Genomic DNA, 13738 nt, shown 5'->3' with positions numbered 1-13738 from the left:
AAGACCTTGTGAGTTGGCCGGCGAGCATCGTTTTGAAGGGAAAGGAGGCGCCTCTGGACGCAATGGGGATTCCTGGAATAGTATGAGCTTGGACTTCTCTTTACCTGTACGGCTTTTTATTTCAAGATGAGCCTGTATCAATATGAAGGTTAATAAGACTGAAGACGCATGCCAGACAAGGTCAGTCCTGGCTCTTGGAGGCCATCACCGGCTAAATATATTCTCGCCCACAATTGTACTCTCAAGTCAAACTTCCTTGACCCCCATGACCCCCATTACTTGGCAACCACTGCTTAATTCCTCTTTGAGAATCCATGACACAGCTTATACTCATATTTCCTATTCAGGAAATAGTGAGTCCATTCACTGACGAACCGGAGTGGCGGACCGACGATCCGACGGGCGGGGGAATATCGGATCTCTGGTCCAACCGTTGATGCCTCGGATACACCAGATGATTCTCTTATATTGTCGACAGACCGCACTTGAGTCCTTTTTGTCCTTTTCTCCTCATTTCTATCTTTGCTGAAAGAAACGAAATTGTCTCTGTTCCAAATATGACATCTACAAACCTCGCTTGGCGTCAGGTCAGTCCTGGAGTGTGGAGCCGCTCCATCGACGAGATCGAGAAGTTCTACGCTACCATGGTGGTTCTCTACGAGGCTAGTGGTCGCATGTTCTTTGGCATGACCGGCCATGTTTCGCTGTCTATCAAGATCCCCGAGGGCACTTCTCAAGAACAGGCTGAAGGTGCCGTCGACAAAGCCTTGAGAAGGGCTTGGCTCGCTCTGAGATATGCTCATCCCACTCTCGCCGCCAAGGTCATTGAGAACGTCCAAACGGGCGAGTGGACAAAGACCTACCTCCAGTTTGAAGATGAAGCAGATAAGGATGCTTGGCTTGAAAAGACTCTTGTTCACATCTCGACCGGTCAAACTGGCAACGAGTGGGCTAACTCCGATCCTCCCGCTCCCAAGGTCCCAACCATGTTTGTCCTGGATCTTCCTGCTGACGGGATTTCGACTATTCGACGCGACCTCGTCTTTCGTTCGCCTCACGATATCATCGATGGAATAGGAACGCTGATGATGCTCAACAACTTTATCACTCGCGCTGCAGAGGCTTATGAGAAAGGCGACTCTTTTGAGGTTCCCGTCTTTGATGGCTCTGAGAGTGCAAACCTCAGCCCTTCATATCGGCTGGCTGCTCAAGTTCCCTCTGAGCTAACCGAGGCCCAGAAGAAAAGAATTCAGGAGATCACGGCTCAAAAGGCAGCTGTTGCCTCTGATCCAAGTGTTGAACATCTCGCTCTTCCGTTCAACAGTGGTCCTCTTTTGCCTGGCCGCCATCAGCGCCTTGCTCTCACCCTCTCCCAAGAGCAGACTAAGCGTCTTATCACAGCTTGCAAGACTGCTGGAGCTACTCCAACTCACGTGTTCCATGCCGCTGCTGCCATGGTCATGCGAGACGTCCAGGAGCCTCCGTCGGAGACAAAGCGTGTTCGATACATCAACTACATTCTCCGCAACGAGCGGGACAAATGTACTGAGCCATACAACACTGCTCTTCACTCAGCGTCTGTTTATCATTCCGTCTCGGGTCAGAGTCTCATTATTGACATGGACTTACCTACGGCTGGTACCAAGATCGACCTCAAGCAGCGCCGGGATGAATTCCTTTCTGTTCTGGAGAACATGAAAGAATTTTACCACACCGTCAAGGAGGACAAGGAGCACTACATCCTCACACCTACTTTGTGGACTTTGGGCACGCCAACCCTTCCTCCTTCTCCTCGTCCCCTTCCTGTGCCCCCTCCCAATGCTCATCCGTCCGTGTCCATCTCAAGCATGGGCCGCACCGATGCCATTGTTGCTCCGGAGAACGGGGCGTTCAGCACTCGAGACCCTTGGGTGACTGGCGAGGAGCTTGGAAATGGCCTGGGTCTGTTCCTTGGCACTTCTCGTGGCGAACTGTGTTTGAGTGCTGCGTACAATGATGCTTGGCACACGGCGGATGAGGTACAACAGTATTTGGACCGTTGCAAGGAGGTGGTGTACTGGGGCTTGAGCATCGACGCTGAGTAGGAGCATTAGTTGGACTATGAGCGCGACTTTCCTTATTGTCTCTCGTTTAGGGCTGCGAGAGTGGTAGCTGATGAGAAGGGGATGTTATGTAGGTGGCGTTGAAACAACAGTGTTTTTAGTGTCAACAACAACTAGCGTACCCCTAGAGTAAGCGATACAAGAGTGATACAAGCCCTCCATTACTCCAAATATCCCATATTGTACATGAACCGTGCGTTATTTGGACTTCTTCTTCTTCTCCGTCTGGTGGTAGTAAATCACCAACACCAACAAGCCCAATGGAATGAGTGTGCTAATCTCGCCGACAACTAGACGAATGTTAGTAGAGGATGATCCAAACATGAAGCATACTTACCCATTCTCCAGCTAAGCCATCCAGAAGTTAATCTTAACTCTCCCTCATCGTTGTGTGGGAACCCGCTTGTGTTGATAGCAAAAAGACTGGTTAAGAACGAGAGGGGAGTCTAGACTGTTAGAAGTGTCCATAAACAAGGTTCTGAGGGTACTGAACTTACAAAGATGACTGTGACGATGGTGAATGGAAGGATGATAAAGTTCATGAATCGTGCAGCCTCGGCTTCTTTGAGGGATGCTTGGGCTTGCATCGCTTGGATGATGTTGCTTAGCTGGGAACCGTGGTTAGCATCAACTAAAGAACTGGGTAACAAGTCGACTTACCCCTTCAAGCGTCGTAGACGCATCCCTGTCCATCCGCTGTGTCCTCTGAATCAAAGTCTCAAGACCGGTGTCATGCACAAAGCTCTCCCTCAAGACTTTTCGTACATCTTTCGTCAGAGTTGGCTGCCCTGGGAGTCTAGACGGCCAAAGGATCTCTGCGACATCCTTAACCACTTTCAGCTGAGTCTCAAAGAGTTGGCGAAGGAGACGGAGCTCGTCTCGAATGTCCTTGACCCTCCAAGTAGAGTCGGCGGCTTGGCGGATGATGGTGTTTACTTCACTAGGACTCCAGTCGCTTGTTGTAAAGTTCTTGAAGAACTTTGCCTCCTCGTCCGTCTATAACGTGGTTGTTAGCAGAGGGTTGTTGGTGGGGGGAAGGGTAGTACCTCATAGCCGATTTGACCCTCGAAGATGTCGAGAACATGTTCACCAAGTCCAGCCCACTTGAACTCGTTGACCAAAGTGACCGCCTCAAAGACGATTCGTTTAATCAAATCGCTTGGTGTCCGAAGGGTATCTAAGTTGCCTTGGCGAATCGTCTCGAATAGGTCATCTGCCATCGTCTCATTCTTGCGAGCTGGTATTGCGGTAATGATTGTATCTTTTTACCAGAGTCAGCGTTGGACCTGAAGGAGGGATCAAAGGTGGACGCTTACTGTCATCCAACTTCCAAAGCCACAACTGACGAACCATCAACCAGCTCAGAGAGAGATTCTGCTGGATCTTCTTGGCCTTGTCTTTGTTTGCCCTTCTCTTGTTGCGCCTCTCGACATGTCCATTGTCAGCTGGCAAGAATGCCAAGTTCGCCGGCTTCTTTGCCTTTTCCAGAGTCGTGCGGACTTTTGTCTTCCCCTTTCTCTGCATCCGGGACCACAACCACTTGATAAAAGCCCATTTCGGTATCTCTTCCACTTGGACCTCCTTTCGAGATTTCTGATTCGTCTTGTCGATGCGGTCTTTCAACCATCGGTATACGACTTGCTGATCTTTGGTGCGCAGCGTGTTGTCTCTTTGCTCAACGTGGTTGGCTGTCTGGTCGAGTGTCTGTGGTCGTTGCGCTCCAAGCATTCCAGTGAAGGGGGAGTATGTCCGCTCGAGCTGTTCGTATCTTTTGCGAAGTATCTCCCCCTTGTCTGTTTCTGTTTCTGGGTCGTGAAGGGTCTCGATATCCAGAAATGGTATCTGTACTAGATTAGCAATGGTCATTCAGTGCCAGCCAGAGGTTTCGACTTACCACCAGCGATACCATGCTACTCGGCTTGATGAAGCATTCTGAATTTGCCCACGATATTCTCTTTTCCGATCCAAGTGATGGCTTGGCAGTCTTCTCCGACTTTGCTGGCGTCTTTTCCTCCCCTGCAGGCCGATTCACTTTGGGACTTGGCTTCTCGGCGACCTGTCCAACAAGTAAATAAAGCTACGGGACTGAACATTGCCTCTCTTACCCGTGCATGTGGCTTCCTGACCCGAGAGCAAGGGTCATTGGTTTCTCGGACTCTGATGTTGCTCTCGAAAAATTGCCAGGCTTGGGCATCAACTTCGGCACCATCCGAGGTCCTGATGTTGGTGATGAGAAAGTCCTAGAATGCGTAAATTAGCATCATAAGGGTAGGAAGATCATATGACTTGGAATAGTCTACCTTGATCCAAGTCATCTACTGCACGTTAGCGGTGTATTATTCTCCCAGGTCAGATAAACTTACGTTGTTTGAGTTGAAGTTGATCCATCTCCAAGAGCTCTCTCTGACATTCTTCTTGAACTGATCCTCTGTTAGTTCAACCCGAATGCTCTCCTCCCTCCTGCCCTCCAGCCCCCTCTCTTGCTGACTCTCTTCTTTAGGCTTGCTACGCTCTTCTCGTGATGATTCCGGTGTCTTCTCGATGCTGATATCCGCATCTTCCTTCACTAACCGCTCCCAGACCTCTGATGCAAAATTGGCCTCGCAATCTGCAAGAAAGGATGTGCCTCCGTCTGCTGGCTCCTCGATAGAAGACCCGTCGTTGGTGCTCTCTTTTTCTGAGTCCTCTTGAGCAGAATCATCTTCCAATCGCTTACTGTCGCTCTTCTTGCGATACAAAACGTGAGACACCTTGATCCCCGTGGGAGTCCAAGACATCGAGGTGCTTCCATCAGGCTTCGGCTTGAGTCCCGCCCATTGATATCTGAAATAGACGGGAAAGTTGTCGCAAATCCTCCTGATATCCTCAGAGTATTCGGCAGGCTTCTGAGGCACATTTCCAGCGGTCTTGCGTCTCAAGGGTGCCTTTTGAAGAAACGAAAGATTCTCGGCAAAGAACTTTTTATCCTCTTCGCTCATGCCACCTCGCTTGAACAGTTCTCGGGGTGTCTCTTCGTTGTCGTTAAGGCAATCCAGCTCAGCTCCTCGCTCAAGGAGCATCTGGATGACTGTGTGATTCCGCTTCCTACATGCGTCATGTAACGGAGAGTTTCCTGCACTCGTTAGATGTGACTCAGAAACGTATTAGGGCATTATGAGCGTACCATCGTTATCCTGGGTATTGAACTCGGCATCTGCGTCGAGAAGCCGTTCTAGGCAACGTTTTGACTCTTTGCCAATGTCTTGCACAATCAGTTGATGCAGTGGCGTCTGCAGACTATCATTCAGAGCGTCGACATTTGGTCCGTACTGAAGTATCGCATCAAGAATTCTTAGCATAACGCCGTCTTCAACAGGCTCACTCGCCATCCCCGAAATTTGATGCAACACTGTAAACATCTTCGAGTCTCCAAGGTTGATGTAGTGCGAGGGCGCCATGAAAGGATGTTGGAGGATCCGCGATACGAGGTTGGCTTTCTTCTGAGCCACCGCCTGGAAGAGTGCTGTACGTTTGTTTTTGGAGGATTGGAATGTGAGGTCGATCTTGTGGTTCCTGAGGAGATACTCCGCATCGTTGTCGTGCCCTCGGCAAATGGCGATGAACAAGATGGAGCATCGACCTTCGACATCTGACAAAGGTCCAACCCTTTCTTGGGGAGACAAGTTTCGATACGTATTTGCTGCTGCTTTCCGCAAGACCTCGATATCGTCATCCATGCCTTCTCCCTCCGGTCCAAGTGTCGCGTCAATCTCCTTTTCAAGATCCACCAGGCGACTGGACTTGGGTCCTGCCTCAGGGTCATCCGAGAAAGTCTTCCCTGTTGTTTTTATCACTTCCCTATCGAGTATCACCGGAGCGGGCTCTTCGTCGAGACGTTGGAGGATGCTCTGGATTGCCCCATCTTGACACTGAGTGGCTGCCAGCCACATCCACGAGCGGAGTTTTACCTTGAACTTTGACGGAGCTGGGTCTTGGCTGTCTGAGGTTTGAGGCTCTTCGTTCAGGAAAGACAGGGCGCGAGAGCCCGTCAATAGAGGCGAAAGCAAACCCATGGCCCGTATTCGCACTTCGTCGACACTTTGGAGGCGATTTTTCGTATAGAGAAAAGAACTTAAGGACACAGGCCTGGGGGAGGATCCTTATAATCTCGTTGACCAGGCTGCTGACGAGTCACATCGCGGCTGGCGCGCCCTTGTTGGTTCTGCCCTTGAATGCACCAATCAGCTGCAACTATACCAACCAGGACCTCATGTTTCTCACCCAGGGTGGCTTTCAGCTGAATCCCGCTGCACTTTTGGAGTGTGTCTGGTAAGCCCAACGGTGTGGGTAGCATTAGACGCCTCGGCGCTTAGCCTGCGGATTTCGCAACCAGGCTCGCAGACTTGGTCCCTTTGGGTCATGTTTACTGAAGCCAAACGCCCTTCCTTGGTTGATGCCACAAACCTACCGTGCCTAGGTCTTGATACCTAGTTGCAAGTAGCTCAATCGGCTAAGAGAAGCCTCGGCCAAGGACGGGTTACGCAGCCTCGGCGGCATGTCATCATCTCATCCAGTGCTTATGGTTGCCTGTAGGGATGACAGTACACCTTTCTGATTTGTCCAGATTCGCTCACGGTTGCCTTGAGACGCAACACCACGAGATCATCCTTGCACATCTATCCAAGCAACCCCAATCTTCTTGCGCGTGGTGGTGCACCCCCAAGTGAGGCAGAGTGATCTCTATGTTGACATCAAAAGATGTCCAAGCCCGAGATGGAAGCGTCTCAAGCTGTGATTATGGTTGTGAACTGGGCGATGGCTTCAAAAGAAGAGATAGGCCACAGTAACAAGGAACACAGTCAGTGGCACATGCCGGCATCAAAGCCCAAGGCTCAATTACAGAAATACCATTGTCTCAATAGCTACTTGCAGACGCGAAACTTGCAACACTGCTCGCTCTTCTCACCGGGACTGGCGACGGTGATCTTTTCTCGTGCGTCGGGGACGATATGGGGCGGGTCTCGCGCGGGGACTCGCGCGTCGACGCCGAATTGTGAATCGGTAAGCATGTGCCTTGAGAGCTCTTATGAGATCTCCGCGGGGATGCATGAATTCGGAGAACGTGGTGCTCCCGGGAATGTCTTCTTTCAGCAACACGAAACGGTCCCAGAGCTCTGTGTTGTCGAGACATTTGAAGAGTGTGGGCGAATCCTCAACCACTGTCTTTGCGGCCTTAAGATGCGTTGCGAGACTTGAAAGAATACAAAATAGCAAAGAAGGCCAATCTTCAAGCCGGTGGGAGACAGATGCTGCGGAAAGGAGAGGGTTTGCGTATTGTATTGGGGGAGCAGCTTCGGCTGCTGGGTTCGTCGGTATGTTTCCCGCTGCTATCCAGCTGGCAACTAATGTGTGAGCTTCAGCCGTGGGAATCATACTCAAGTGCTGAGCAAATGTTTTCTTCCGACCGTCTGTTGTGTCCTGTGCGGGATTCATCTCCTCGGGGGCGAGAGAAGACTCATTTTCGGTGATATCATTCTGTGGTGGACCAGTCTCTGATGGCTCCTGTTCGGGTAAGAAGATAGATTCCTGCTTCCGATAGGTCCTCCTCGCATCAATGAGCTTATCCAACTCAGAGATACTGATGTAGTTAAAGCATGTAATCGCAATTGTGACGTGGCAGCTGCCAACCGGGTTGCGCGCAGCTGAAGCGTCCAGCAAGCGGAATCCACCACCTTCGAGGAAGAATTCCCTGACCGATTGATGAATGACTTGCACAATGCGAGTCTCTCCCTGCTCGTGGTCAAGTGTTCCCGAACCAGCGCGAATCGATAGATTTTCTTGGTCCTCTAATGATGCCTCGTCTGATCGTGAAGCATGGTGTCTTGGGCTTGGAGGCGTTGCTCGGCCCTCGTTTTCCTGAGGCCCGTTTCATCAAGCTTGTGACACTGCGAAGAACCTGTTCTCGCCTTGAAGCGATCATCTCTCCATCTGACTGCAAATCGGTGGGCAAATCTGCCACTGCGTCGGGCACAAGAGGAGAAGTCCATGTCTTGTACGCATGACCTTTCAAGCCATGAATGATGACAATACTGCAGGCACATCTGTCAGCGTAGTCGTCCTGTGCCCTTGCGCAGTCACTCAGACGCTCACTCAACTGCTGGTTCTTGGTTCTTGGGTTCGTAGACGAGGAATAATCTCGTAGGTGGACCCGGATCCGCCATCTTGAGAGCGCTTCAGACATTCAAGGAAGATGCCTGGTCAGAAAATGAGGCTGAAAAGTGAAGAGGGGAATGAGGCCGTTCTAGAATCAGGCTGCGCCATTCATGACAGTGAATAGGCACGTGACACTAGAGCCCGATTGACATTTAATAAATTCAGCTGAAACCACAATCTAGTACTGATATCTAGGAATGGATTAGAGGTACCCATGGTAGAAGGAATGAGAATGGTGATTCTTGGTGACCTTAAGAACTATACTTTCTACATAACCAAAGTTTAAGCTATCTTTGCACCGGGGCCTTTCATTTCTACCTGCCTTGAGATAGCTTTGAGTTTAGTAGCCTTGAAAGACGTCATCTTCCCTACTGTATGAGTGCCTTGAACGCCTCAGCAGGCGTGAGCTTCAGTAGACCCAACTCCAGCATCTCCTTGCTCGTCGTCGAGGTCGAACACTTTCCTTCCCAGCTCGCGTCCAAAGAGTGCACAATCGACTTCATAATGAATTGAAATTCCGGAGGTGCCGCCATAACCATGTGGTCAATAAAAGACGTATCCTTGAAAACAACGTTTCCGACTTTGGTGCCAATCGCTTGTTCAACCAATTCGACAACCTGCTTGCCCGTAATGTCCACTGGCCCGTTCAAGACGTACTTTGCCTTGTTGTGTCGGCTTGGATCCTCCTCGACCAACAAGTGAGCGGCGATAGCCCCGATCTCGTTAGCATCAATAGGAGCGACAGGTGCATCCTCGTTTGACATTAGCCTCAGAATACCCTGCTTTCCGGTCTCGCGGAAGTCCTTGACAAATTGCACCGCGGTGTTAAGGAAGATCGGGATGAAGGCATTAGGCTGCAGCGAAGTCCACTGCATAGTGCTGAACTCTGGCGAGGCCAGCAAGCTTTCAATCGCCCAGTGCGTTCTTGGGTAGTACGCCAGACTGTCAGGGCGTGTGTTTGCAGCCGTGGTCGAGATTCGAACGACATACTTGACACCTGCTTTGAGAGCGGCAACGTGGAATGTCGACTCTTCGGAAAACTGAGTTGGCAGCATGTGCGATGCTATAAATGCCCTAACGACATTGTTTTCGCGAAGCCAATCGGCCGTCACCTCGGTCCAGGCCATCTCCACGACCTCGACGTTTGGCAGCTTGGCCAACTGCTTGGCTGCGTCTCCGTTGGCGGAGCGGGTGAGGGCGAGGATCTTGTAGTCAGAGAGAAAGCTCTTGGAGGCAATAAGTCGTGATAGGGTTTCGGTCGTGTTTCGACCAGTGTTGCCAGTGGCGCCAGCGATGACAATTGCAGGAGACATAGCTGATGAGTTGTTGGGAGTAAGAGTAGACAGGGTACTGTGTGGGTGATGCAAGTGGTGGTGGTGTACTCGATGTCCATGTGCAGCACCACCCCTTTTTATAACCAGCCCCCGAAACAAGAGCAATCTATGAATAACGTTAAACAATCGTATATTACAAAAGAATTTCCTTTTGCGATCATTCGAGATGACAACAAAGTCCGCAAGCCCGCTCCAAGTCCGCATACTCCAAGTCCGCAATCCGCACCCACGTCAGCGCATCACGCACCTGAGTCACGGGGAAAAAGGAGAGAGTAGAAATATATCGCCTAACTATCTTAAAGATAGTCAAAAACTACAATAAGAATAAGAATAAGATCTCTCGAGCTTTACCTTTCTCATAGTATAGCTTTTACCTTTTTTTTATAAGTACTTTAGATAATTTCCTTAAGAATACTTAAGAGGAGTCAGCCCTTTCTAATGTTCTGGTGTCTCGTTGTGCACTCAAAAGCCTGAGATAGAGAGGTAATGTGGTAAGAGGTCCATGACCCGCTACCTAAAAGGTATGAGAGCTATCAACACGTGTGGCGAGCAACTATCTGATAAACCAGAGCACGAAGAGTTACAGGATGACCATGAACTTGAGCCCAGATGGCTAACTATCTACTCAGTAGCCTACTCAGCAGCATTCTCAGCTCATACCGTGATAACACAGTTACTCTCCCATAGAGCTTGGTTCACACTGCGGAGCACGGTGGCATTCACCCATGAGACCTCCCCGTTGGCTCCTATGATTTTGACCTTGTTTCTCTCGCTATCGAGCCTTCCAGTAACTTGAATATCCCCAACAATGATCAAGCCGCTTCTGTGGCGGCTGAGCATTACGTTGAGGTAATGTTGATCCGTTGCCATACCGGGTCCCGCTTGCTTCGTTGTGGCCATGATGGCGACGACGATTTCACTCTCTTGGCCCTGAAAGAGGAAATGGTCTTGGCCGGCTTCGTGGAAGCGAGAGTAGCGTACGCGGGGCCCTTTCGAATGCCCTCGATAACATCCACATTAGCTGCGTACGGGGTTATAATGGCAATCTGGGAGGGATGAACTCTGCCAGAAGTGCTCGAGACGAAATCCAAAATGAAGTCGAGCGCGACAATGACTTGATCTCGGTTACCCTTGGTCTTTGTAATGGGGCCGATATGGCAATGCGAATTCTCGCAGTGGATAAAGATGGGTTGGAGGGAACCAGTTGGAGCGGCGTTCAGCTCGGGATATTTGACAAAGGCGAAAGCCTCTATATCCCGACCGACACGGTGGGTTTCGAGCTCAATTCTGCACCCTGGGCCATAGGTGCAGTTGGCGTCGGGGTAGGCAAATTGCTTGGAAAGATCAAAGAGGCCCTTTGCCATCCTGAGCTGGGTCCGGAGGCGGCACACGGGATGCCGCGCCCCATAAAGAACTCAAGCGGCGATATCTTGGCGTCACGGCCAAGACGGTTGATAACGTTGCCTTGTCCGTCTTTCTCGTCAAGGGTGATGACAGCTGGGGGAAGCTGCTTTTCATCACCTGCCAAAACACAAGGCATCATGCTATTTCCCCGCAGCGAGTACAGGTCGGGACGAGTCATGTTGACAGCCTCATCAATGGCGAAGCCCTTTGCCTTTGTGTTTTTCCATTCGCGATAGAACTTTCCGCAAGACTGGGCCGGGGTTGCGCAGACAATGTCTGCAACCTCCAAGATTCGGTTGAAGAGACCTTCAATGATGTTCTTGTTGACCATCTTGCCCCTGATATACTCCTCCCTGCTGATTGCGCCAGAGGCAGTGCCACGGAGCCTTTCCAACTTGTCGTCTTTGTCGAGCTCGTTTTGGAGCTGACGAATAGTAAGGCTGTCATCGCGATGAATGCTGGGAGCCGCTGGTGATCGTAGACACCCTAGCAGCCAAAATGCTCTCGACAGATGCAGGCTCCACGCTCCTGGTCTTTTCCAGGGGTTGGAACCTGCGTCATCGGCACCATCGGGGTGTTGCAGCAGGCGTTGGAAGGCCTCGTACTCCTCCTTATTGTAACCCCGTACAATGAGCTTGCGCAGAATACGATATTTCTCTCGCTTTCCCTTGTTGTATCGCTCAGTCGCGCTTGAACTGACAGCGTAAAGTCGGGTGGCAAAGGTATTAACAGTAACGTGTGTCGGGGCGCTCGCGAAAATAGGCCCAAGAGTTTCTACCATGCCAAGGGTTGCGGCAGAGAGCGCTGTTGTCTGTCCAAAACCTGGACCCTGTTCAACTAGTTAGCAAGCGATGTAGTACGTTAATGGCATGATGACCTACCGCTGTCATGAGGCCAAGGCCCAAGGCCCTCTTGGAGAAATATTGGCGGAAACAGGCACGGTCTGTCGGAAGAACCTCCATCATTAAAGCGTCCGTCAAGGCCGCATCTTGAATTTTCAGTAGATTCACCTCTGGAACGCAAGGCAGAGTGACCGGTACAGACTCGTCAAGGCGCAACTTTGTCGTACTAGCCTCAAGTCCTTCAATGACCTTGGGTGACGAGAGAGGGGCTGCCTTGAATGCTTGCAACACTGGCCAAAAGCCCGATCCAAGGACTAGTGCCCGCTGAAGACTCATGCGAAACTCGAGTTCGTCGGCTGCTGTATATTTGCCTGCTGGGTAGTTGTCCAGCTCGGGTGCATCCAGGGTCAGCGAGTTGGAGGGTGGTCGGCCGCTTTGCAGACTGCAGACAGCATCTGCCTTGCGCTTAGTGTCATTGAGGTTTGGGCAGAATCGAAGAGCAACCCAGTTCTAGTGTCGAGTGCTCTCTTCCATCGCCTTGCTTCCTTCGCCTCAACTGAGGAACTCATTGGTGAGTGGAATGATAGCAAATCGGCTCCTTGCTTGTCACGGAACAAGCTAGGCACCGCTGCTTTGCAATCTGTTCGGCTGCATGGCATAGCCACCTAGCGTCCTGGACCTGGGACTGAATCAATGCCGCGGTGTGCGCATTTTGATCGTCAAATACCCAGGCGGGCCAAAATTGGTGCCCTTTGTTCCTGCAAATAAGGTCGTCGAAACGCTTGATGTCCCAATCGTGCACCATCCCGTACGGGTAACAGAATGGTGGCGGCATTTGGTCCTCGTGCCAATCACGGCGCAACACATCACAAGGCTTGTGAACCACAAAAGTAAAGTGATACGGCTCGATTATGTCGATCAGAGTCTTGCCGCCGACAATAGGCCTCGGCTTGTTGAGCCATCCCTCGCCAGGGTGGCCAGGATTGGCAAAGGGGAGGCCGTACCCTTCTACTGTGACCTCACTCCCATCTCGAAGAGATACCTGGATGAGGAACAGTAGTCGTGTGGCGCCAGGGAATAACTCTTGCATCTCGTCATCCAGAGGGTCGACAGAGTACGTGATGCGGCCACGGGGAAACTTGATTCGGATTCTTCGCACGTTGGTGACCTTTGGAACCTGTAACCCGGCATTCTTGCGCTCCACTATCATGAAATTAGCAACCATGGACACGAGGAGTCGACATACTAGCAATCGCAGAACCATCGGGTCCAATGCGAGCGAAGCTCTTCCTTCAGATGTGGCTGGATTTGGATGTTCCGGTATAACTGCCGAGCCGGTGACCGCTTGACAATGCCACAATACCCGGAGACGAAACTCAAGCATACTAAAGTCTATTTCTGTTTCTAGAGCTAAGCTTAGGCTAAGGTGCCTATATAAGCTTATTTTTAAGATTATATACCTTTATAAGGCCTTAGATCTATGTTACAGCTTGGTTACCCTTAATAGCGCTGTAAGCCTCTATAGGCAGCTGAAGCACTACTATGATTACTACAATAGCGATTATGGCCTAATCTTTTGCCTTATAGCGTAACGGCTAAGGTGCACCATTACATAATAATCGCTAGAAGCAAGTGACCCGAGGCTCACGGGTTTAATCCCTGCCCTCGGCATAATTACTCACGGGCTTGCCTAATGCATATAGGGCATATATAGGGCTTACGCCGGGGGTTAGTAGCTACAGCGTGCCATATAGGGCTTAGTTCCCCCTATGACGGATTAACCCTTAGTGGCTCAGGACGAAGCCATAGGGGAGGGAGCATCGTATTATAGCTTGGTTACCTGTAATAGCGCTATAAGCTTCTA

General features: G+C 50.7%; 5 protein-coding genes across 5 annotated transcripts; 1 reads left to right on the top strand and 4 right to left on the bottom strand.

Annotated features, from left to right (window-relative positions):
* Window positions 1-557: 557 nt before the first annotated feature.
* Window positions 558-2084, top strand: NCS54_01209900 (Hypothetical protein; the record flags this gene model as incomplete). Its single annotated transcript, XM_053157348.1, has 1 exon — window positions 558-2084. The coding sequence occupies one exon, from the start codon at window positions 558-560 to the stop codon at window positions 2082-2084; it is 1527 nt and encodes a 508-aa protein (XP_053013323.1).
* Window positions 2085-2300: 216 nt separating this feature from the next.
* NCS54_01209800 (Hypothetical protein) lies at window positions 2301-6154 on the bottom strand (the record flags this gene model as incomplete). The annotated part of the gene is made up of 11 exons (XM_053157347.1): window positions 2301-2392; window positions 2440-2548; window positions 2600-2710; window positions 2763-3098; window positions 3149-3363; window positions 3419-3944; window positions 3997-4158; window positions 4208-4342; window positions 4403-4417; window positions 4466-5214; window positions 5266-6154. 11 exons carry the CDS (start codon window positions 6152-6154, stop codon window positions 2301-2303), a joined length of 3339 nt encoding a protein of 1112 aa, XP_053013322.1.
* Window positions 6155-7881: 1727 nt separating this feature from the next.
* NCS54_01209700 (Hypothetical protein) lies at window positions 7882-8302 on the bottom strand (the record flags this gene model as incomplete). The annotated part of the gene is made up of 2 exons (XM_053157346.1): window positions 7882-8170; window positions 8232-8302. The coding sequence occupies 2 exons, from the start codon at window positions 8300-8302 to the stop codon at window positions 7882-7884; spliced, it is 360 nt and encodes a 119-aa protein (XP_053013321.1).
* A 360-nt stretch (window positions 8303-8662) lies between these two features.
* On the bottom strand, window positions 8663-9832 carry NCS54_01209600 (NmrA domain-containing protein; the record flags this gene model as incomplete). The annotated part of the gene is made up of 1 exon (XM_053157345.1): window positions 8663-9832. The coding sequence occupies one exon, from the start codon at window positions 9830-9832 to the stop codon at window positions 8663-8665; it is 1170 nt and encodes a 389-aa protein (XP_053013320.1).
* A 635-nt stretch (window positions 9833-10467) lies between these two features.
* Window positions 10468-13099, bottom strand: NCS54_01209500 (Hypothetical protein; the record flags this gene model as incomplete). Its single annotated transcript, XM_053157344.1, has 4 exons — window positions 10468-10993; window positions 11044-11861; window positions 11914-12384; window positions 12602-13099. The coding sequence occupies 4 exons, from the start codon at window positions 13097-13099 to the stop codon at window positions 10468-10470; spliced, it is 2313 nt and encodes a 770-aa protein (XP_053013319.1).
* Between the last annotated feature and the right edge of the window lie 639 nt (window positions 13100-13738).

Source organism: Fusarium falciforme, chromosome 10 (genome assembly GCF_026873545.1).
Source record: "Fusarium falciforme chromosome 10, complete sequence".
Taxonomy (NCBI): Eukaryota; Fungi; Ascomycota; class Sordariomycetes; order Hypocreales; family Nectriaceae; genus Fusarium; species Fusarium falciforme.
Note: the sequence above shows the minus strand (reverse complement) of the source record. Positions and strands in the feature narration are given on the sequence as shown.